Below are 24996 nucleotides of genomic sequence, written 5' to 3' on the forward strand. Positions count from 1 at the left end.
CAAGACAAGGATGAAGCCAACGAATAAACTTTCCAAATACTTAAAAAAACATTTTTATTGATCAGGTTTTTTTCCAAAGTCAAAAATACCAAGAGTGCTAACTGCTACAGGATGGAGGGGGGGCGGGGAGAAAGGAGTTTTGAAAAAGCCTTTCCCTGCCCTCCCATGGGTGGATCACTGACTCCCCCCCTTCCCCACAGGAGAGAAGGGAGGCAGAGGGCAGACAAAGCATTCAACCCCCTACCCTTTGTCCCTAAAACACTTGCTCACTGGAGACCAGACTCTGCAGCCAAGGAAACAGATAAATACAGACAGTGCCTGACGTTTTTTGTCTTTTTTTTAAAAAAAAAAAGAGAAGAGAAAGCAGGAACCCTTTTCATTCAGTTGCGTCCCCCTGGTCTCCCACCTGTTCAAAAACTCTTGCCCTCTTCTCTGTCACTGTTCCAAAGTGGGATTCCTCTACAACCCGGGGTGGGGTGGGGGTCCTGCTTCAAAAACGTGGAACGCAACCACCCTCCCCCCCTTGCCCCAGCACAAAATACCACGAAAAGTTGCAGAGTTCATTTTGCTGAAGTACATGCTCTGGTTCTGGAGTAGATCTCAGGGCAACCTGCGCCTCCCTGCCCCCAATCCGTCCGAGAACAAAGACACCGAGAGTCGGGGAAGAGATGTAAGTGGGAATGGAGAGGCCAAGGGGCAGGTGACAGAAAAGGGTAGGTGGGAACAGCAGATCACGGACACCAGATTCCTGAGCCTCTCCCCTGCCTTTCTTCCTTGGCAGAGTTTGCGTCCGTGGTTGACGTAACTGCAGGGCCTGGCATTCTCTCCCAGCTGATTGGTCCGTACAAATGGTCAGAGAGAAGAAAAAAGGAGACTCAAGGAACAAAAGCAAAATACTCCCCAGAGAAACAGGGGGGGGGAAAGGTGAGGGTGCGTGAGGGAAAGAGGGGAGAAGTTTGTGGGGAGGGGCTGGCTGGCTGCCCCCATGCCCTAAACGTTGGCTGCTGGATGAGGCCTTGAAAGCCTGAACCCCCTAAAGATTGGCGGGTGGGAAGGGCTCGCGGTTTACTTCCTCTTCTTCTTGGAGGGGCCCGAGCTTCGGCCGGGGCTGCGACTGTGGGAGCTGCGGTGGTGCCTCGAACTCTGGGACGACGATGACGGGACCTTCCTCTTCCGGCTGATGGTGCGGCTACGCTCCTCTTCCTCCTCGTATCGGCTCTCGCGGTCAGCTGCAGAGAGACGCAAAAGGCAGGACTCAGTGGTGGTGGGAAAAGAAGATGCCTACATTCCTGTAGTCAACTCATGGCTATTTCTTACGGCTGGGCACATATATTATGAGATACTTGCTGTGCTATGCTAAGCACCTTTAGTAATTTATTGAATCTGTATGCCGCCCTTCATCCGAAGATCACAACATATTAATAAATCACAAAGTGCACAGTAAAAACAACAAACCAATAACCCCCACAACATTATGAGTCCAACACATCTAGAGAAGCACTGGCTTCCAATCCCTAATACGGCTCCCCAAAGTATTTTTTAGAATTTAAGAAGAGCCTTGCCGTATCAGGTCAAAGGCCCATTCCATATCCGTGTCCTGCTGTCGCAGTGGTTAAGCAGGTGCTGGTGAGAAGTCTATATTCAGGTCCTGGGTGCAACAGCAGCCTCCCTTGTGGCAGATTCGCCACAAACTGGGGATATATCCTGCCTTTCCCCCCCCCTTCCTTTGTGGAACCAAAGGTGGCATACATACACCTCTCAAGCAGTCAGTTATCCAGACGTTGGCCAGAACCAAGGAAGCAGCCGGCCTCATGTGCCTCCAGGTCCTACCCTGGGACCCATTGTTGCTCCTGTGAACAGCCTTACAAACGCTCAAAGCAGCGAGCCCAGAAGCCGCCCGCCTCTGCACCAAAGTTGGGCTGAGCAAAGGTTCTCTCACCTTTCCGCGCTTCTTCCTCCAGCTCGTCCCAATCTTTGCCGCTCTCCTCCTCGCTGCCCATGGACTCCTTGGAGTAATCTGCTGGAAGTGGGAGGGGCCCAGAATTAGTTGCCGTGCAACCAAGGAGGAAGTGGGGTGACGATGGAGACCCTGATAGGGAGCAACCTGCAGTTGCCAGGCTCTATCTTTGATTTCAGGTTCTCCAGTGATAACAGGATGCAAACAGACCAAGTTAGCGTCACTTAGCTCCCACTTAAAAGATCAACGGGGACTTGGAGTACCAGGTCAGGCATGAGTGTTCGACTAACTTGCAGTACAGTAGGATGCCTGTTCACTCAGATGTAAGCCTCACTGGGATTTGCTCTGTGTACCTGTGGTTAGGTTTGCAGCCTTAGAACGGCTCCAGTTCTATGAGTTTCCAAAGACTTTGGGAGTTAGTGTGTGTTGGCGCATGTAGCATAAGAGTCAAAGGACAGAGCTACTATTTCAAGACAATTCACAAGGGAAGGACTAAATAGCTCTCCTATGAGGAGATTTCTTAAGCTGGATCTGCAGTCGGTGCCGTTTCAGCACATCGCTGATCAAAATGTTTCCACACACTTTTGACACTCCAGGTCAACTTTCTGAGCAACACGTGCAACTTTTGTTACGCTACAACACCATGAACAATGCAGGGAAAGGGAGGCAGGCAAGGCAGGGCACAGAACCCTTTTTGATGCTGCTGCAGCAGCTTCTAGGACATATTATGCCACACAAGTGGATAGCAACTCAAGCAGCCACCTCTAAGTTTCTATTCAGGTCACGCTGGGGACACACGGACACACACACACACACACACACACACACACCCCTCCATCAGCAACCAGCTCCCAAGGTTTTAAAAAGAAATGGTGAGGCTACTCCTTTTATAAAAATGAAGAAAGCAAAGATGAGTGACTTCTCTCGGAAGGACTGGGTGTGCAGAAAAGGTTGGTGGATATGGATGCTTAAGCAGAACATTTTTAAAGAGCAAGAGGAACAGTGAAATGTGCATCCACACACAGGTAGAGAGACAGCGTGGGAAGAAAACAGCCCAGGAACATCCTGAGTACAGGGTGCTTGTGTGTGTACTGGGTGTGCTGAAAAAACAAGACCCAAGGGGAAGCAAGGGCTGCTCTCATTGGGCCTAGGGCTGGCTATTTCCCCTTACCAGAGTCCTCTGCCTCAGAAGAATAGTCCTCGTCGCTGTCCTCCTCCTCATCTTCATACTCTTCCTCGGAAGGGTTGAAGGTCTCGTCCTCAATCTCGGATTCTGACTCCCCAGCCTCGGCATCACTTCCCTGCAAGGAGAAGGAAGAACAGTCTTAACTACGTGGCAGTAATCCAAGGAATTCCGTTCTCCTAACAGAAAGTTTTGGATAGGAATATGAAGTCAAGATTGGTCCATCCAACTCAGCACTGTCCACCCTGACCGGCAGTGGGTCTCCCGGATTTCAGCCCTCCCTGGAGATTCCAGGGATCAAAACAGGGATTTTCTGCCTGCAGAGCAGATGTTCTACTATGGAGCTATGGTCCTTTCCCCAGCATTAGGGTTGCTTTTGTTTTTTGTGGGGATGGAAAAGTTGGGCTAATGCAGGATTCTTTATCCCAACACCCGTTTCCTGTTGCACCAGCTTCTGAGGAGGAATTTCAAAAAAAAAACCCCAACTTCTGTACAGTGGAACCTCGGTTTACGAACACCTCGGTTTACGAATTTTCGGGCTACGAACAATCGTAACCCAGAAGTAAGTAAACCGAGGTTTCCGAGGCCTACGGCGCTCCGATGCCTTCGCGGAGGCTGGGCCATCGCGGAGCCATGGGAGTGCTTCCGCAGCTGCGGCCCAGCCGCAGAAGCGCTCCGATGGCTTCGTGAGGCCTGGAGCGAAGGCATCTGAGTGCCCGATGGCTTCGCGGAGGCCGGGCCTTCGCGGAGCCATCAGAGCGCTTCCGTGGCTGCGGCCCAGTCATGGACACTCCAGGCAGCTGCGGAATGGCAGGAGAGAAGTGATTGAGCCCCCATCCAAACAATGACTATCATCAGCCCATGTAAGAATTTTTTTAAAAAAAATTCTTCTACAATACTGTCTTAATTATTTCATAGTACAGTACATTGATTATTGCCTTCATTTTATGGATCAATGGCCTCATTAGACAGTAAAATTCGTGTTAAGTTGCTGTTTTAGGGGGTGTTTTTCATCGTCTGGAACGGATTAATCCACTTTCCATTGCTTTCAATGGGAAAGTTCGCTTCAGGTTAAGTATGCTTCGGTTTAAGTACAGACTTCCGGAACCAATTGTGGTTGTAAACCGAGGTACCACTGTACAAACATCCCAACTTTAAGCCATTCAGCCTTTCGAGAAAAGGTAGCAACCTAACAGCTAAAGATGAGGTCTTGTTCCCAATTCGCCACGCCTGTTTTCCGGCTGCCCCTGTACGTGCCTGCTCAACATACCTCTCCTTCAGGCTCGAGGAATGACCAGCCCCCTTGCTCAAAGAAGCCTTCTGGGTCGTCCACAATAGTTTTCATGATTTTGGTCCAGTTAAGGGATTGTACTCCTTCTGTGTACTTAATGTCACAAGAGCTGATGTGGGTGGAGAGGGAGGGAAAAGATGAATGCACAGAGTCAAAATAGCACTAACTTGCTTCCGTAGCTACTAACTTGCTTCCAAAAGCTAGTTCATATGAGGGTGGAGTAAATATTCTCCCATAGCTTTTCACTTATGGCAAGGGGGGGGGATAGCTGCAGTTCCATTCTGCATCGCTTGAAGAGGCAATGCAGTCCAAAGAGGACTCCTGACCCAACTACTTTTGCAGAGGTAAAAAATTGACATGTTCTAATCTGAAGCTGCCAGCACTGCCTCTTTTGAGCACTTTTTGGGGGTGTGACGAGACAGGAGGGAGCAGAAGGCAATTCTGAGGGGCTTTCCAGCAATAACTTAACACAGGAATGCTGCCAGCGGCTGCTTGCAGGGTGATCCCAAGAGCACTCCCAGCCCCTACCCCCCCCCAGGGTACTCACTTGAGCCACTCCTTGATGGGGTCGAGTGAAGCCACAGGAATGGCGTTGATCATTGTGACTTTTTTGCTGTAGTCTTTGTAGACGATGACCATGTCGAAGTTCTTCAGGTGGAACTGCACACGTTCAAAATGTATCAGCTCCACCTCATCCAGTGTCACCACAAATGGAGGCTGGAGGCAGAATGAAGAGGAAGTATTAGCTGTCTAAAATTCCCAAATTATTCAGAAGGGCAGAAGTGGGATGCGGTGAGGCAGCGCAATCCACAACCACCTCAAATTTCTGTTCTGGAACCTCCAGTGCTGTTCTGATCTCGACAGACCGTGAAGTACAGTAAGCAAATATCACTACAGTGGTACCTCTGGATACGAATTTAATTCGTTCTGGGGGGTCCACTCTTATCCCGAAACATTCGCATCCAGAGGCGCCTGTTCTGCGTGTGACGGAAACCTTTCCGTTACTTCCGGGTTTGCCGCGTGCGTAGCCCAAAGGATACGTATCCAGAGGTGGTCACAACTAGAGGTACCACTGTACTGAGAGCACATAATAATGCCTGCATAAAAGAGGGATCTCCTTGCCGGACTTTCATTAGTAGGCCGACATACCCCGCAATGAAGACCAATTTTAAGGCTCATGGTTTCTTCATAAGTTTATTACATTTATATATTGCTTCCCACTATGAAAAGCCCCAAAGTGACTTACAACCAAAGTTGAAATGATAAAGATATCTAACCCTGTTTTTAAAAAGTCAGAAAACAAACACCCAGTCATGGGTACTACCCAAATGCCTGGACGACAAAAATGAAAAACAATTGAGCCTGGCCCCATTTTGATTTCCTAGATCCGTTTCAGTCTCATACAAGAGGGTCAACATCATGCCAATTTCTGATAATTAGAGTTTTCATTTTAAAAGGTCTCTGTGGTCGAGAGAAAGCTGAGGATATTCCTCCGCCAGGCGGTCAACTTGTGCTCTCCCCAGTCAAACACAAGCTCACACTCACCCACTCAGTGCAATTCACCAGGGCGCTGCTGGTTGGCTGGAGCAGGCAGGTGCTTCTGTAGGGGGCGCCGTTGAATCTGCCGCGACAAATTGGGGATTGGGGGAGAGAGAGAGAAGAAGAGTGTGAAGCAGCTAGTGCAGGAGAAACAGCCAATTATCTCAATGTTTGCAACCAAGCCGCCCATTCAAGTAAGGCCTAGGAGTGCCTGCGAAGTCAGAATATAATGAGGGCATGGAGTTCCTCCGGGACAAAATATGCCCCCAGCAGCTTCTGCTACATGATTTAGAAGTCAGGAAGATTCACATATATGGTTTGGTCACATATATGGTTTGGTCAAACTTGCTTGCCTGAGAAAACTCAGAGGCTTGAAAGAAGATGAAAGGATTTTAATAGATTATTGGATAAGATCTGGAATTTATGGACTAGAAAGCAGTGACTATATGAGGAATGGGCTTTCTGAGTCTGAAGCATGGGAAGTCAAATTTAAATTTGTATAATTTGGCAGAAGATTTGGATTAATTGTTTAACTGATATTTGTATAATTTGAGAATGAATTAGATGTTTAAATTGGAAAATCTAATTAAAATGTTTATTAAAAAGAAGAAGTCAGGAAGATTCACAAATGTGGTGCATTTATTCCTCGCCACCACTAGTTCCTACTCCCACCACTAGCCAGATAGTGCTTTCCTGGTTCCCTGAGGCAAAAGGTAAAGGTAAAGGGACCCCTGACCGTTAGGTCCAGTCACGGGATGACTCTGGGGTTGCGTGCTCATCTTGCTCTATAGGCCGAGGGAGCTGCCATACAGCTTCCGGGTCATGTGGCCAGCATGTCTAAGCCGCTTCTGGCAAACCCAAGCAGCACGCGGAAACGCCATTTACCTTCCAGCCGGAGCAGTACCTATTTATCTACTTGCACTTGACATGCTTTCGAACTGCTAGGTGGGCAGAAGCTGGGACTGAACAATGGGAGCTCACCCCGTTGCAGGGATTCGAACTGCTGACCTTCTGATCAGCAAGCCCTAGGCTCTGTGGTTTAGACAACAGCGCCACCCGCGTCCCTGAGGCAAAAGGTAGGGTGGAAATAGACTGTGTGTGTGTGTATGCAGGCACTCTATAGCCCATTTACGTAAGCTGGATATTCCAATGGCACCACAATTCCTTGCCCCCTGTGTATTTTCTCCTTGTGTAATTCATCCTCTGATCCCCAGCCATCCCCTCTCCTACTCAGAAGAATCCTGGAAGTTCAGCTCAAACTATACATGTTTTATTGTCCTGAAAAACAGAAGCTGCCCTGTCACATGGGTCCTTACCCCAGCTCCCGGAAGGGCACCTCGAATTCCAGTTCCTCCTTGGTCAGAGACTCCACCTTCTCAATGAAATTCTTGAATGCCGTTTTCAGCTTGTGCCTCATCTCACGCTCCATCTGTGCCAAACAGGATCAATCGGGATCGGCCACACAGCCCGGAGTTAGCTCTGCCGGGATCCGATTTCCGCCCCTGCTCCCCCCTTTCCCGGGACAGGGCCACAAGCAGCCCCCTCTCTCACCTGCTCAGCGTAGAGGTCGTCGCGGTCGTGCATGTGCTGGTGCTTGCCCAGGTCGGTGGTGATTTCGCCCACCTCCGTATAAAACTGCACATCGGTGTGGCGCTTCTTGCCAAACATGATGGCGTTCTGGGGTGCAGGGGGAGAGAAAGGAGTTAAGCAGGGCCTGCTCATTTGTGCGCACTACCAGCAAATAAGTGGAAAGCTGTTGCTTGGGCCACATAGGTTTTGCCCCAATTAAAAGGGATAAGTTTGCACTTCTGGGGCAGTTATTTTTCACACTTCATTATGCTTATACTGGCTTGGGGGGATAATTTTAAAAACCAGAAAATTAAAGAATTGCAGGGTTGAAAGGGACCACAAGGGTCATCTAGTCCAACCCCCTGCAATGCAGGAATTTTCTTGTCCAACACAGGGCTTGAACCCATGACCCTGAGAGTCTCGTGCTCTACCGACTGAGCTATGTCAGAAGCACCTGCTCTTCTCTCTTCCTTCTTACACCCCCATCCCAAATAACAAGTTTTAATTAGCTGTGACTTCATCCAAGCAAGTGACACCTACTACAAGCTTATTTCCAAGCTTCTTTTTATAAGGACACGGATTTTCTGGGGGAAAGGAATTCTGTATTGAATCCAAATTCTCTGCGCAGAACACATACAGAGAAGTCTAGGAGCAAGGAAGGGGACCCGCACCTTTGCTTTGAGTAAGACACAGATAGGGGATGTTCCACTGGGGCCATGCAACAGCATGTTTTAATAACGCCTCGTAACTCCTCCTAACTTAAAGCTGGACAGCAGGTACAGTAAAGGTAAAGGACCACTGGATGGTAAAGTCCAGTCAAAAGTGACTATGGGGTTGTGGCGCTCATCTTGCTTCACATCGAGGGAGCCGGCATTTGTCCACAGACACCTTTCCGGGACATGTGGCCAGCATGACTAAACCGCTTCTGGCGCAATGGGACCCTGTGACTGAAACCAGAGCGCACAGAAACACCATTTACCTTCCTGCTGCAGCAGTACCTATTTATCTACTTGCACTGGCGTGCTTTCGAACTGCTAGGTTGGCACGAGCTGGGACAGAGCAATAGGAGCTCACTCCGTTGAGGGAATTCAAACCACCGACCTTCTGATTGGTGAGCCCAAGAGGCTCAGTGGTTTAGACCACAGCACCACCCGCATCCCTTTTAAGCTGGATAGCTACCTTGAGGTGAAAGTGTAGCACAATGATCATCTCCCCATCGCAGGGCTGAAACACGGCATGCTTGATGTTGTTGTACAGAATGTCCACTTTGTCCCCACGCACCGAGGTGAAGCGGAAACCTGCAAAGAAGGCCCGTCAGAGAAGGAAGCCACCTGTTCCCAGCTGGTGGTTGGGCCAGAGTTGCTGGCACGGTGGGTGCTAATTACTGCCCGCCCACCCCCAGCACAAGAGGATGAGAAAGAAGCCGATGGGTAGCGCTGGAATGAACCTAGGTATAGGATCGTTCATGAGAGCTAGACCAAAATCCCTTACGAATGAGGTCCTCTCAATGAACTCCTCCTAGCCTCAAGGGTACGAACACTTGTCTGCCTCCAAAAGGCAGTTCTAGGCACCCCGCAGACTTCTGTACCATTTACGTGGGCCTCCAGAGACCCCTGCATTCTTTTCTGGGCGATGTTGGGGCGGATGTAAAGGTCCTTCAGCTTGGGATTGCTGCGGTTTAGGTTGATCACTAGAGAGTCTTGCTTGACAATTCCCTGGGGAAACAGAAAGCGAACAGCCATGTCAGGGTGGAATTCCCACATAGCTCCACCAACTCCACCCTCGCCCTCCCCAAGAGCCATCTCCCCAACTCAAGGGGTCCTTTCCATCGCTGCAGTTTCTCAGCAATTCTTTGGAAAGGTGTGCCTCACCTCCTTCTCCTTCTCCTCAGCCTCACGGGTTTTGTAGCGCTTCTGCACCTCCTTGATGATGCGGAAGGCATTCTGGAGGTTGAGAGCTGGCACCATCTGCTCCCCGGGTGTTTTTATATTGGATGCCCGATATGTTCTGGGAGGGGGGAGAAGAGCAGAGTTGTGTGGCTACAACATGCAGGCCCAGTTCCTTTTGGATAGAGGGGGAGCTTTGAGAAGACTCTCCCAGAACCTGCTACTGGAATGGCAGAAAGAAAGACGGGACTGAAAAATACAAAACTCTACTGAGGCCTTTTAGAAGCAACATAGGAGACAGCCTTATACAGAATTAGACCACAGGCCCACCTAGCTTACTGAGGGGCAGCTGTTTCGGACCCTACCTAAATATCCCAGGATCGAGCCTGGGACCTTGAGTAGGCAAATCAGGTGAAATGCAGCATGCTCATCAGGCAAAGCTAAAGGAAAAGGAAGGTCATTGACCTCCCTTGCATGAATGGGATGAGCCACTGGGCATGCTCTCAAGACCCACAGCGATGAATCTGCAGAGCAAGACGTACAGACACCAAATCTCAAGCCCTGCAAAAATGCAAGAGGTGACCATAGCTGCCAAGTTATCCCTTTTTAAAAGGGATTTTCCCTTATGCTGAATAGGCTTCCTCGCGAGAAAAGGGAAAACTTGGCAGCTATGGAGGTGACTCATAAAGAGGTGCGGGGCTTGCAGGGCAATGAGGCTTCTTGACTAGACCCTGCGGTTGGTGCAGACTATGCAAGAGCGACTCACATTTCTTTCACAAAGGTGGCTTCCGGGTTGGGGAAGATGTTGCCTTCGTTGCGACCCAAAGCACTGCCCGGGCAATAGAAGTTGATTCTCAGGTAGGTGTAGTCGCCCTCCACTGACATACTGATGTTCTGTAAGGAAGGTGAGAGGGTTTAATGGTTTGTTGATTTGCGAATTGCCTTTCACATATATACCCCCGTCATGCAAAGCCAACTCCCTGTCCTGCCCCAAGCACCTTTTCTACACACAAATCAGAGTTGCGACTACAACTTTGCGAAGAGGAGTGCCAGTGCATTTTCTTTGGGGAAGGTTCTGTTGGCTGCTAATCCCCATTTCAAAGCCATTTCGTCACCCAGCTCAACTGCTGAGCTGGCGACCGGCATTTATCCCAAGACACAGCAGGCATCGAGGCCCCCAGCTGCTGCAGCTGCCGTACCTTGATGGTGGCAATGTGGAAAGGGGTGGCGATGCCAAAGACAGGCATGATGACAGTCTCGTACTTCTTGTCAATGTAGATCTTCATCTCCCGGATGTGAGGCTCCTTTGGCATCAGAGACGGGTTTTTGTAGGAGACATTTGACTTACGAGCCCTGCAAGGGACCAGAAAGGTGAAGAAACCAGACCCAAGCAGGGGGGGCTTCCAGGCAGCTACTCACCACCTTGCCAGAAGGTAGCCACTTTACAAGCAACAGAAGCCCGCATCACTTCTACTCACTTCTGGATCTGCTGCTCCCCCTTTTGTTCTGTCAGCCTCCTCCGGGCTTCTTCATTTAGCTGGGCAGCCAGCTCCTTCTGGTGCGCCCGACGCTTCTCCTCAGCTGTCAGTTCATTCTGGACCGGATGAAAGGAAGACGGCGAGTTTATTATTTGCCCACATACCATTTGCCAGACACCCCCCTCTTCAAGCTGAATACAGGCAGCTTCCCATATGGAGACACCCTGAAGACCTTTTCTCAGCCCTTGAATACGTAAACCCACCCACCCATCCACTCAAGCCTTCTATACCCGAGTTCTTTCTGGCAGCAGTGCTGCCCTGGAACCACGGCCAAGCAGTATTCCCTCCGTATCGTCTTCTTCTTCCTCCTCCTCTTCATCCTCTTTCTAGAATAAAAAAAAGCAGAACTTAGAAGCTACACTCTTCCTCAAGCTAGGTTTTCATTCCCAAACTTATTCCACAGTATTCTTGTTCATGAATTTCCTTCAAAATGTTTTATTTAGCAGTTAAAAACAAGAAGAAATTACAACACTGGGTGCCCCTTTTTGTTCCAAATTGCCTACATGTTATTTTCATGCTCAAAACAAAACCACGTCCTCAACAATGAGGGTTAGAAGCTTAAGAGAACTTAACAGGATTTCAAAATACCTATAGGTAACAACTCTGCTCCTGCTCTAACCACAAGTTTTTCAAAACTACAATGCTTTTTCCTGACCATACCACAGAGCAAACCACATGTCAAGTGCCTAAGACTTGTCCCAGGACTAACCTTTAGCAAAATACTGACATTCTTGACCTTCTTCTTGACAGAAGTCAGGAGAGTAGCTGGACCATCCTGGGGGAGGAAAAATAACAGTATCACCACAGACAATGTGAGCATAGAGAAGAAGAAGAAGAAGAAGAAGAAGAAGAAGAAGAAGAAGAAGAAGAAGAAGAAGAAGAAGAAGAAGAAGAAGAAGAAGAAGAAGAAGAAGAAGAAGAAGAAGAGTAGTTTGGATTTGATATCCCGCTTTATCACTACCCGGAGTCTCAAAGCGGCTAAGATTCTCCTTTCCCTTCCTCCCCCACAACAGACACCCTGTGAGGTGGGTGGGGCTGAGAGACTTCAAAGAAGTGTGACTAGCCCAAGGTCACCCAGCAGCTGCATGTGGAGGAGCAGAGACGCGAACCCGGCTCCCCAGATTACGAGTCTACCGCTCTTAACCACTACACCACACTGGCTCTCTACACCACACTAGAGCTCCCCACCATCCTGGATGTTTAGGTGAGGGAGGTGTACTCAAGAGGCTTAAGGTCCACATATTGATCACCTGCAGATGGGGGTGCAGAGTGCAAGGAGAAACAGCAAGACAGCTGGAACTCTGGGAATGAACAGGGGGCAAATGAGATGGGATGTCCCAAGCTATGTATGTCTGGTAGGACTCCATGGACTCTTTGTTTGTAGCTGAGGAAGGTGTGCCCAGCCCCTATGCAACTCCCTTTCTCAGCTAAGTAAGTGTGCAGGGAATTGGGAATGAGCAAAGTCTGGGAGAAGAAGGAAAGGAAAGGGGGTGGGGTTGCAGATCATGCTCTCACAGTGCAGGCCTGCTGAGAGCACTGAAGAGACAAGGCCTTCTTTTCAAAGGCAGAAACAGAACTGAATGTAGGAGGCGTCTTCTCCCTGGATGAGACGTCACACTTTCTGAAGTCCACTGTGGTCTCTCCACCATGACTCACGTTCCTCCCGCCTCCCCATCCTTCTATGTGCCCCTCGTACCTCTTCCACCAACACCGTGTCCCCGATGAACAATGCGTACGTTTTCTCCTCTGGCTTCTTTCCTTCTTTGTTGGTGAGGTCTGAGAACCCTACGTTGAGGCTGAAAACCATTCCTGCATCAGACAGAAGACAGCTTCAGAGGAGAGCGAGCCTCCGCAAACCTTTTCACAAGCGGAAGTGAGTTACCCACTTCCAAAATGCAGATGAGCTTAGGGCAGTATATATACAAATGAACGAATTAAGCAGGACATCCTTGCCAGTGTGTTCCAGCTCTACAATCCTTTCTTTTTAAGTCTGACGGAGGGACGTTCTCACCTTTTTTGAGCCGATACTGGTTTTTGCTATTGATCACGAGTGAACTCTCTCTGAACTCGATGCCCATGGCAAACCTGGGAAAGAAGAGCAGGGAAAACACTGAACTCTCCAACTAAACCATTCATGAGCCTGTAAACTGGCACGAAGGATGCCTCTGTCCCAACGGAGAGTCTTTTTTTTACCCCAAGTTCTTGGTGATTTTGCTCATGAGCTCCGGCTTTTGCTTCTTCACCATATCCATGACAGCAGCGTAGACCTCACACAGCTTTACACCTAGGATAAACAGAGGGGGAGGGGGAGAGTCAAGGAGGGAAAGAGCAAGCTGGGTCCTACTGGAATACATGCTTCAATAAGTTTTGCCCCTTGCCCTGCCCCTGCCTACTCCAACCATCACTCGCACCCAAACGGTAAAAAGGTAAAGAACCCCTGGATGGTTAAGTCCAGTCAAAGGCAACTATGGGGTTGCGGCGCTCATCTTGCTTTCAGGCTGAGGGAGCCGGCATTTGTCCACAGCTAGCTTTCGGTTCATGTGGCCAAAATGACTAAACTGCTTCTGGCACAACAGAACACCGTTACGGAAGCCAGAGCGCACGGAAACACCGTTTACCTTTACCTTCCCACCGCAGCGGTACCTGTTTATCTACTTGCACTGACATGCTTTCGAACTGCTATGTTGGCATGAGCTGGGACAGAGCAACAGGAGCTCACTCCGTCTTGGGGATTCAAACCACTGACCTTCTGATCAGCAAGCCCAAGAGGCTCAGTGGTTTAGACCACAGTGCCACCCGCGTCCCTTCATGCCGAAGCACCCCATTTCTGCAACTCACCATGCCGCAGTTCTTTGAGCATCTCCTCCTGCAACTGCAGCAGGAAGGTGTAGTTGTCCTGAGTGTCCTGGGGTGGGTCCACCATGAGCGTGCGCACCAGGTTGGAGCAGTAGGATTTGTAGCGGATGCCCATGGCACAAGTGACGGTACCAAAATGCATGTAGCCCTTCTCACTGGGGACAAAGAGGCGGGGGGGGGGGAGGTTAAGAGCAGATAGCTATATGGAGAGGCCAACTGGCAAGCCACACACAGGCAGCTTCAAACACAAACAATTGGGACTCCCATGCAGAACTTTTGCCTCCAACAAATCTCATCATATATTTATTTAGGAAAAAAGATCCACATATGCTGCTCTGAGCTTCCTGGAGGAAGATGGGATAAAAATGTATTGAAAGAGATATAGAAGAGTGGCAAACTGAAATCACGGTCTGCAGTTTCTTGAAGATGGACTTCTGGCAAGTGATGGGCTGCACCTCACAAAAGTTGGGAGGAATGTTTTTGCCATGAAACTCAAAAACCTCATCAGGAGGGCTTTAAACTGACTTATGTGGGGGAGGGAGACAGTGGTCCTGAAGGTAGGAGTCTATCAAGTTCTGAAGATGATCATCCAAAGGTCAAGGACCAAATGGAGCAAAAAGCACGCAGACCTAGTGGTGAGAAGAAAATATCCTTAAATAAGAGACATGGGGGAATGATAAATGATCTTCAATGTCTGTATACTAATGCACAGAGCATGGGAAATAAACAAGATAAACTTGAGCTCTTGGTACAGGAAACTAAATATGACATAATAGGCATTACTGAAACCTGGTGGGATGAGTCTCATGATTGGAATGTAGAAATAGAGGGATACAATCTATTTCAGAGAAATAGACCAAACAGGAGAGGAGGAGGAGTAGCGTTATATGTCAGGGATGTGTATACCTCTGAAGAGATCCAGGATTTAAAACTTCAAAGCCAAGTTGAGAGTATCTGGGTCAAAATTAAGGGAGAGAAAAATAACAGTGATCTCATTGTGGGAGTTTACTATAGACCCCCAAGCCAAACTGAGGACACAGATGATGCCTTCCTGGAACAGATGACCAGGCATACAAAAGGAGGTGAGATAGTAGTAATGGGGGATTTCAACTATCCTGATATTTGTTGGATGTCAAACTCAGCCAAGAGCATAAGGTCGAACAGATTCCTCACTGGCCTTGCAGACAATTTCATTGTCCAGAAAGTGGGAGAAGCAACAAGAGGATCAGCCATTTTAGATCTGGTCCTAACCAATAGTGATGACCTGGTTAGTGGGGTAGAAGTGGCAGGATCATTAGGTGGGAGTGACCATGCTCTTCTGGAGTTTATTATCCAGCGGAAAGGAGCAACCAAGCATACTAAGGTCCAAATCCTAGACTTTAAGAAAGCCGACTTCAGAAAACTTAGGGAAACGCTGGGTGAGATCCCATGGACAGAAATACTAAAAGGGAAGGGGATTCATGATGGTTGGGAGTTTGTTAAAAGAGAGATATTAAAAGCACAACTTCAGGCAATACCAATGAGACGGAAACATGGAAGGTGCCTAAAGAAGCCAGGGTGGCTATCTAAAGAACTTTTAACTGAGTTAAGATTTAAAAGGGATATGTACAAAAATGGAAAAGGGGGGAAATCACCAGAGAGGAATTCAAACATATAGCCAGCACGTGTAGAGACAAAGTCAGAAAAGCTAAAGCACAGAATGAACTCAGGCTCGCCAGAGAGGTTAAAAGCAACAAAAAGGGCTTTTATGGGTATGTCCGTAGCAAAAGGAAGAACAAGGAAACAGTGGGGTCACTTAGAGGAGAAGATGGTGAAATGCAAACAGGGGACAGAGAAAGGGCTGAACTCCTCAATGCCTTCTTCGCCTCAGTCTTCTCCAAAAAAGAAAACAATGCCTGACCTGAAGAATATGGAGCGGATGATTCAGCAGGGGAAACACAGCCCAGAACAAGTAAGGAGGTAGTACAAGAATACTTGTTAGTTTAGATGTATTCAAGTCTCCAGGGCCAGATGAACTACATCCAAGAGTATTAAAAGAACTGGCAGAGGTGATTTCAGAACCACTGGCAATAATCTTTGAAAATTCCTGGAGAACAGGCGAAGTTCCAGCAGACTGGAGGAGGGCAAATGTTGTCCCTATTTTCAAAAAGGGGAAAAGAGAGGACCCAAACAATTACCGCCCAGTCAGCCTGACATCAATACCAGGAAAGATTCTAGAGCAGATCATTAAGCAAACGGTCTGTGAGCACCTAGAAAGGAACGCTGTGATCACTAAAAGTCAGCATGGGTTTCTGAAAAATAAGTCATGTCAGACTAATCTGATCTCATTTTTTGACAGAAATACAAGCCTGGTAGATGAAGGGAACGCTGTGGATGTAGCCTATCTTGATTTCAGCAAGGCCTTTGACAAGGTGCCCCATGATATTCTTGTAAAGAAGCTGGTAAAATGCGGGCTAGACAATGCTACCATTCAGTGGATTTGTAACTGGCTTACTGACCGAACCCAAAGGGTGCTCATCAATGGCTCCTCCTCATCCTGGAGAGTAGTGACTAGTGGGGTGCCACAGGGTTCTGTCTTGGGCCCAGTCTTATTCAACATCTTTATCAATGACTTAGATGATGGGCTTGAGGGCATCCTGAGCAAGTTTGCAGACGACACCAAATTGGGAGGGGTGGCTAATACCCCAGAGGACAGGATCACACTTCAAAATGACCTTAACAGATTAGACAACTGGGCCAAAGCAAACAAGATGAATTTTAACAAGGAGAAATGTAAGGTACTACACTTGGGCAAAAAAAATGAAAGGCACAAATACAGGATGGGTGACACCTGGCTTGAGATCAGTACATGTGAAAAGGATCTAGGAGTCTTGGTAGACCACAGACTTGACATGAGTCAGCAGTGTGATGCAGCAGCTAAAAAAGCCAATGCAATTCTGGGCTGCATCAATAGGAGTATAGCATCTAGATCTAGGGAAGTAATAGTACCACTGTATTCTGCTCTGGTCAGACCTCACCTGGAGTACTGTATCCAGTTCTGGGCACCACAGTTCAAGAAGGATACTGACAAGCTGGAATGTGTCCAGAAGAGGGCAACCAAAATGGTCAAAGGCCTGGAAACAATGCCTTATGAGGAACGGCTTAGGGAGCTGGGTATGTTTAGCCTGGAGAAGAGAAGGTTAAGGGGTGATATGATAGCCATGTTCAAATATATGAAAGGATGTCATATGGAGGAGGGAGAAAGATTGTTTTCTGCTGCTCTAGAGAAGCGGACACGGAGCAATGGATTCAAACTTCAAGAAAGAAGATTCCACCTAAACATTAGGAAGAACTTCCTGACAGTAAGAGCTGTTTGGCAGTGGAATTTGCTACCAAGGAGTGGGGTGGAGTCTCCTTCTTTGGAGGTCTTTAAGCAGAGGCTTGACAGCCATATGTCAAGAATGCTTTGATGGTGTTTCCTGCTTGGCAGGGGGTTGGACTGGATGGCCCTTGTGGTCTCTCCCAACTCTATGATTCTATGAAATCTCTTAAGTTCCGCATTCTCCACTGTCCTGTTTCTTAATATATATTACCGTATCAAAAAGATGCCAAAGGAACAGAGGCTGCATGACCCGAGGTTTTAGGATACAATCCTAAGTAGGCTGCATTTGAATGGAAACCAGTACAGTACAATAAAATCAAACTATTAAGAGTGCATGCTCATTAGGAAGTGCATGAATTACAAACCAGGAAACATTTTTCCTTGGCTTTCTTGAAACAGTCTGCACTACCCCCATGGAGATTGGCCTACCTGACAACGCTAAACTTGAGGTTGTAATTTCCTCCACTCTGGATGATGGGAGGGTAGCACATTTCCACAGTGGAGGGATCAGCTCCAGACAGGTATTTTTTCTCCTCAATGGCCTTCTCTACAGACTCTGCCAACTTGCTGTGCCGCACTTTCTGCCAGAGGACAAAGAGGATTCAGAGGTCAGTAGACCTGTGGATTGGGGGGGGGGGGGATTATAACCCCAGAGGGTTGACACACATACACAGCCATCGCAAGACCAACACGCCAGTTTTCCCAATTCTTTTGCTGAAGAGGGGCATGCACCTAGGGCACTACAGCAATGTGGATTCTGCAGCGGATCTCTCTTCTCTGACCTTTAAAGATGTATTTCCACTGATCATTAAGACAAATGGTCCTGTATACCTCAACCCTCTCTCTTCTTCCAAGGCAGCATGGCCATCCTAGTAATGAGTCCCATCTTAAATGGACCAGGAGAGACAGGGAGACTCCATGCAGTGGGAGAAAGCAGCAAATAGGCCTGGTAGACAGAGGCTAAACTGCTTGTGAAATCCCACTGATCCAAGAGAAAAGATGGGCCAAAGTCAGAGATTGTGGCCCGGTGGCCCTTCAGTCGATTTTTGGACTACAACTCCCATCACCCTGACCATGCTGGCTGAGGAGTTCACAACCTCTGGATGGCCACGGGTTTCTCACCCCCAGCCTAGTTAAAATAGCCCACCTGCCTCACTTTACTCAAGGCCTATATGTAATGCCAACCTAGACAGCATCCTTACATCCGAGCTAAGATGTCAAACCCACGGCCAGGCTCCTTCCTCACCTCATCAGCATCTACTATCTCCATGACACGCTCCTTCAAGAACTTGGTGAAGACCTCTGAAGTGATGGCGGCTGCTTTGCGCATCAAGGCGAGCTCCCCATCCTCTTTGACAGCAATCGTGTAGGCCACCACCGCACTGATGTCCACCTGCACCAGGGTCAGAGGAGGATCAGCAAGAGCAGCATTCAACCCTCCTTCTCAAACCCACACACCGGAGCTGGTGCTCCTCACCTTCTCAAAGCCTTCCTTGCTGAGAGCATCATTCCAGCTGTTCATGAAGTCCCCAGGGAACTTGTCCTTGCTAAAGATCCCAATGCGTTTGCCATTCTTGCTGCCCTTTAGGGCTTCTATCATCTTGTCAAAGTTCCCCTTGTTGCTTTCATTCTGGAGTCGGGAGAACAAAGAGGAAAGAGGGGGGAGTGTTAGCAGTTTCTACAGGTGAAACTAGGAAAATTAGAATATCGTCGAAAAGTGTATTTATTTCAATAATGCAACTTATTGTTTTTTATTTTTCTTTAAATTTTTACAAATCCTTTATTTTGGAAATTCCACAGTAATAAAACAAATAGTTACAATAATACAAAAATAAACAAAAATAAACATTGCTATTACATTTCATTAATTACCTTCCATTTATAATTGACCCGCCTAACAACAAATAAAGGCTTGACATATATTGTTTTGCATGTCATGCATCTATCTCATATATTGGTTTCACCTTTTAAGTTGCATTACTGAAATAAATGCACTTTTCGACAATATTCTAATTTTCCGAGTTTCACCTGTACATATGTTTCAGCCCCAAAGCTCTCTCCTTCCATATTACCGTGTTTCTCCGAAAATAAAACAGTCTTATATTTATTTTTCCTCAAAAAAACACACTATGGCATATTTTCAGGGGATGTCTTTTTTATTATTAAGTATGGTACAGTTTATCACTATGGCTTATTTTCAGGTTTTGGCTTATATTCCTTGAATGCTTAAAAATCTTGCTATGACTTATTTTATGGCTACGTCTTATTTTCGGAGAAACAGGGTACCTGCAACTTCGGACAGGGCTAAACAGAGGCCCACTCACCTTCTCCCGTACAAGCAATGTGATAGCCGGCACTCCGTTGGTGCTTTCATTGCTCTTGCTGTTTGCAATCTGCTTGAGAAACTCCACTTTCTTCTTGCTGGCCATGAAGAGGATCTTGTCCTCGCAGAAAACCATGATTGTGTCGGTGAGTTCGTAGCCAAACAGCCATGTCTGCAAGGGAAAGGGGATTCCAAGAGGAGCAAAGATACTCTTTTCCTTTCTGCCTAATCATTACATCACTTTGAGGCAGGAGCACGCCTCACCCCCGCTCACCTGCAAGGCAGTGGACTTGGCATAGACAATCTCTTCATCTACTCCAACTGAGACCACAATAGCATCAATGGTGGCATATTCGTCTTCTCCTTTCTGCAAGAGAACAAAGCCTCAGATAGTGCTGTGCATACGAACTTGCATTAAGCCCAGCCAAAGTGAATTTCGCCTCTCATCTGTTGTCACGTGAGAGGGAGCTGATCTCCTCCCAACAACAGTAGTAGATTACAATTCCTAAGAAGAAACAAGAAAGAAAAATGGGAAACAGCTGACCATTGTCTTCTGACAATGGAGCAGTTTCCAGCTTTAGCACCTTGTTATTTCCCTATATCCTTCCCCTAACAGTCACCAAACACCATTACTTCTTCAGCACAGCATTTTCTACCCCCACAGCTACTCTGGGAAAAATGTCACCAGTAATTCTGCTTTTGTCATTTCATTACATATGTGCATCTCTTAAAGTAGCTACACCAAATAAAGTGTATGCCTGATCACTATAAAACACTTCCTGAAGGACTACCGCCTGAACTTGGGACCTGCAACAAAGTATTGTAGTGTTGAGTGCTGTCATCCAGGATTCCAGCCACTCTTGTCCCTTCCTCCTATCCCTGCCCCCACTATTCGTACTTCTCAAAACCATTAGGGCCCTGAAGCCAGCACAAACCTCAGACTTGTGCGTGGGTAGTTCTTTTTGGCCACATAAGCAAGAGCATACACATCAGAAATGGGAGAACCAATGATAACTGTATATTGCATTATAACACAATGTTCCCTAACCTGTTGCTCTCCAGATGCTTAAGACAGCAACTCCAATCACCCTCAGTCATCATGCTCAATTGTCAAGGATAATGGGAGCCCAACCTCCAAACCTCTGGAGGGAACCAGGCTGAGGAAGGCTGTTATAAGGGGTAACACCATTTTGCGGTTTGGGTCCTGAATGTTCTTCTGGGAAAGGTAAAGAAATGCACCGTGAACCAAATTTCCTTGTCCCGGCACCAAAAGGAAAGCTTTCAACAGCTAGACATGCTGTCTCAAAAAGACACAGAGTATTATCAAATGTGGGAGAAATCCCACTACCAAGATAGGACACAGCATCCAGGAGGGAGGTGAAGACAGGAAGTGAATGGAGAACTACTAGCATTTTTGGATTAACATCCCTGGGAACAATCTGCAATCTAAAGCTGCAATGTCCAACTACTCCCAGCTCATAAAAGATTTCCACGTCAACAGGCAAGTAGGAATAGTGCTCTATGTCAAGGCTTTCTCCCTTAAGCTGGAAAGATTCCATCACTCTCTGTAATTTGGCATCATACCAAATTTGGCTAGTCCAACAAACTACGCATAAGAGCTACATAAAAAGAATTTTGTACAGCTGAAAGCCACGTCCACTGTTTGATCTGCTGCTTATTGCCTTTCCTCCAAAAGTTCCTGCTTTCTCCCCAAATGTATCCTATGATTATTCCCTAACCCCATCCTTGATTAACCCCTGTATTGATTATTGCAACCAACTTTTCTGAGTTACCCCAACGGCAGGTTGGGAGGGCAATCTTATATTTTGCTGCCCCTTTCTAGAACACCTTACTGTTGATACATTTGATATTATGTTATTGTTTTATTATTCCTGTTACTATGAAATTGTTCAAAAGGTGGCATACAAATAGTGATGATGATACTAGGAAATCTGGCTCATAAGTCCTACATGTTAGCTTGCAAGGTGTTTCTCCTGTGAAGCTTCCAATCGCTGTGATTGGGTTTCACCTGCTGTACAGGCAATTTATCCAAAACAGCCTAGAAGTGCTCTTGACCCACATGGACCGTTTTGCATTTCTACCGTATGTCCTGGAAGCAATGAATCCTACTTTTCATTTTAAGATGGTGAGAGTGGTAAAATACCAAAACTGGGGGATAGGAAGAAAACTGACACTGTTATCTTTGCAAGCTCTGCGTCCAAACGCAGCATCTCCACCCTGGGCACTCTTGAAATTTTGCCCAGAACAGCTGCAAGAGATTCTCCAACACTAGCTTGGTATCTTCTGCTAGTGTTACAAAAATGATTTGCAAGTTACATGCTAGTCACATGGAGCTAGATAGAAAATATGCACACTACTACCTCCTGCAACTAATGTATTTTCAATGGAGTCACTTAATGCTGATTAGTGGCCCATTAACATGCACTGCCCAACCACACTCACAATCAGGATAGCAAAAGGCGATGAGCAAAACAACAGCTGCGATCTGCACGGTCATAGGTATACAAGGGCACAATCACATGGTGAGTTAACAGGCAACACAGCAATAGAATGACATATGGGAAGAGTAGCAAAACATATACAGTATAGTAAGCCTTCACATTTGGCACATGCATGGGGGGGGGGGGGGTTATGATCTGGAAATGCCGCCTAAAGTCAAAATTGCACATAGTCAATAGCTATTTGGTGCAATGACAGATGGGATTGCCAAAGTTTTTTCTCCCCTTGGACAGCTGCCCCCTTTCTAACTTTTTTTAAAATTTGGTTTGCCAAGCACGTAAATCTGAGTAAGATTGCACATTCAACTAAAGCAGTGTTTCTCAACCTTTTTTGGGCCACGGCACACTTGTTCCGTGAAAAAAATCACGAGGCACACCACCATTAAAAAAGTTTAAAAATTTAACTCTGTGCCGCCCTATATTGACTATAATTATGACTGTAAGAAACACTTGCCAATTGCTGTGTTGGTTGCAATCTCCTGTAATAAGGCTTCACAAGCCATCCGGCGGGTTGGTGTTGTGTATTGGCGGCCGCCAGGCTCGTTTGCACTGAGCTTTGGGAAAGAGGAGGAGAAATATTGCTTTCCGGCGGGCCAGTGATGTTTATTGGCGGCCGCCAGGCACGTGACAATGCAAATCGCCCTTCTCGTCGCCGCATTTCGCGGCACACCAGCCAGCGTCTCGCGGCACACTAGTGTGCCGCGGAACAGCGGTTGAGAAATGCTGAACTAAAGCCATACATTGGGATGGGGAAGTGGCAACCCTTCAGATGCTGTTGGAGAACAACTGTCATCATCCTTGATGACTGGCCATACTAGTTAAGGCTGATCTAAGAAACAACATTTGAATGGCTACAAGTTTCCATTCCTCCTGCTATACATGATTATCAGTTACAGTGAAAGCTGCTTTTACAATGCAGAGCAAGAAATCTTACATTATGTACAAACAAATTGGATATAGATAATTACCGGATATGTTAACATTACAGAGTTAACATTATTTATATCACTACAAGCACCCTGCAAGGCAGATCATTGTTATTACCCCCCTACTGCAAATAGGACACTAAGAGAGAAAGTGGCTTCTTAAAGCAAACCCTACTGAGAATTCAGAGCAGAAGCACAGCGTTACAACACCTGTATTACCATAAACCATTTTTTTTAAAAAAGCATACCCTCACTATCCCTGACAAAACCGGGGGTGGGGAGTCACTCGTGAAAGAAAATTAAAGAGAAATGGCATTTGACAAAGAGGTGAAAGGAAGGGGGAAGGGGGGACACGATGAGATGCCAAGGAAGTGGGGCAAGGAAGGAAACGGAAATGCAAACATGCATTTGGAAGCTTTTCCTCGCTACCCCCCTTCTTTATCGGGCACCTTGGAACTTTTGCAAAGGTGGAATACCTGCGCATTTATTTATTTATTTTGCTTAAAAGCGCCTGCATGATAGGAATCTATCCCTCCTGCTTCCTTGGCGTCCATGGATCACAAGGGGAGGGTCCGGTCCCGCTTTCATCCTCCCACCCCACCCGAGGTATGTGGTGGTGGTAGTGGTGATCCCTCAGCCGGCCCAGCCCCCCGCCCTCCTCGCTCTCTCCCTCCGTCCCACCCCCGCCGCCCTCACCTGCCAGTTGCTGTAGAGGCGCTTGACGCGGCGGTAGTAGGCCTCGCGGTCCAGACTCAGCGCCATGGAAGCGGCTCCTACGCGCCCTCCGCAAGCCCCGCCTCCTCTCGCGCCTCGCACGCTCGCGCCCCGCCGCCGCGACCTCCCCGACCCCGGAAGTGAACGCTTCCCGCGGCCAACCCCCGCGGCCCCTTCCCTCCCGCGGCTCTTTGACCCAGGACGCAACTTCCTGTTGTTGCTTATTTATCGTCTCGTTTAATTTTATTTATTTATTTTATTTGTTTATTTGTTTATTAAAAACAACAGAGGACGTCGTAAATAAAACCTGTGTGTTCATATCTAAATATAAGCAATATTGATTTTACATCCAATAATATAGTTTTGTATTTTTTTAAAAAAATAATTAAAATAAATTATATATAACAGCGGCAATGTTGACCTAATTGCTCCGTCACAGGGATTCCGCCCCGCTCCCCCCCGCCACTCTTTAAAGTGGGGCAGCTGCGCATGCGCCTCGCTTCAGCCCCGCCCCTCACCCCGTTTCCCAGCCAACGTCGCGCGCCTGCCTCAAAGAAGCGCGCGAGGCTTTACGGCGTCACGTGAGCAGGACCCGCCTGCCTCGAGTCGGAGCTCTGACTCCGTTCTTCGCAGATTTCGCGCCCTCCGGCGCCAATCGGGCACGTGACCAAGGGAGCTGCTCGCTCCCTCCCTCCGCCCCTCTATCTTAGTAGCGGAGGCCGCGTGAGCCTTTCCCGAGCCCCGCCCATGTTGCTCCTCTCGGATCTCTTAGAATAGATATAGATTTTAAAGTGACACATCTGCTTGAACTTCCGAGGTCGATATGACTTCCCACAACCTTCCTTGCTACCTACAGATAGCAATGGATTATTTTAGGATTTTGCTGTACTGTAGCTATGATTGGGACAGCAGCAACTTCCCTATCCAACCCCTCTACCCAACACAAACAAACGCCAAAAGGCGGAAGCCAAGACGAGCTCCTACTCTTCCATAACTCGGGTCTTTCCCCCGCCCCGAACGATCCATTCATTATATTTTAAATAACAGTTTATAAATTCCATCAAGTTTCCCTACAAGCCAATGAAGCTGAAGGTTTCTCAAACGCGACCGAGTGCTGGAACTGGGGTCCTGTAGAGAAGCCGCTGCTAAAACTTAATTTTGCTGCAAACTTACGGGGTGTCACAATCGGTGACCTTTTGGCTAGAATAACCTGTAATATTAAAAGTAGACTGCACTGCAGGGTCCGTCGCCTGCCACTCTTTTGCAAGCCGAGAGGTAAGTAAGGCAAGAGCTATGCGGGCCATGGGTTCTGGGCTTCTTGTGTCCCGCAACTA

At 47.6% G+C, this 24996-nt stretch overlaps 1 protein-coding gene across 3 annotated transcripts; it reads right to left on the reverse strand.

Moving 5' to 3' along the window:
* Nucleotides 1-42: 42 nt before the first annotated feature.
* On the reverse strand, nt 43-23797 carry SUPT16H (SPT16 homolog, facilitates chromatin remodeling subunit). 3 transcript variants are annotated; one of them, XM_035135824.2, is made up of 26 exons: nt 23645-23797; nt 19778-19870; nt 19505-19675; nt 18658-18810; nt 18427-18573; nt 17610-17761; nt 13802-13974; nt 13157-13247; nt 12975-13048; nt 12660-12772; nt 11673-11738; nt 11194-11289; nt 10904-11019; nt 10625-10778; nt 10192-10319; nt 9411-9546; nt 9128-9254; nt 8719-8837; nt 7522-7647; nt 7287-7399; nt 5977-6052; nt 4979-5148; nt 4411-4540; nt 3129-3258; nt 1940-2017; nt 43-1229 (listed from the first exon to the last, which is right to left on the reverse strand). In XM_035135824.2, the coding sequence occupies exons 1-26, from the start codon at nt 23708-23710 to the stop codon at nt 1066-1068; spliced, it is 3162 nt and encodes a 1053-aa protein (XP_034991715.1). In that variant the 5' UTR covers nt 23711-23797; the 3' UTR covers nt 43-1065. The 3 variants fall into 3 exon arrangements, with proteins under 3 accessions (XP_034991715.1, XP_034991714.1, XP_034991716.1); XM_035135823.2 differs by having other exon boundaries at nt 1940-2020; nt 23645-23796; XM_035135825.2 differs by lacking the exon at nt 23645-23797 and adding an exon at nt 20552-22624 and having other exon boundaries at nt 1940-2020.
* Nucleotides 23798-24996: the final 1199 nt, after the last annotated feature.

Source organism: Zootoca vivipara, chromosome 13 (genome assembly GCF_963506605.1).
Source record: "Zootoca vivipara chromosome 13, rZooViv1.1, whole genome shotgun sequence".
In the NCBI taxonomy this organism is placed as follows: domain Eukaryota; kingdom Metazoa; phylum Chordata; class Lepidosauria; order Squamata; family Lacertidae; genus Zootoca; species Zootoca vivipara.

Coding starts and splice junctions, on each gene's coding strand:
- SUPT16H (XM_035135823.2), bottom strand. CDS start 23,710: ATGGCGCTGAGTCTGGACCGCGAGGCCTACTACCGCCGCGTCAAGCGC. Junction 10,779..10,903: donor GGGGAGCAGCAGATCCAGAA/GTGAGTAGAAGT, acceptor GGTCCCTTGCAG/GGCTCGTAAGTCAAATGTCT. Junction 7,648..8,718: donor TGCTACACTTTCACCTCAAG/GTAGCTATCCAG, acceptor CCTGCACCCCAG/AACGCCATCATGTTTGGCAA.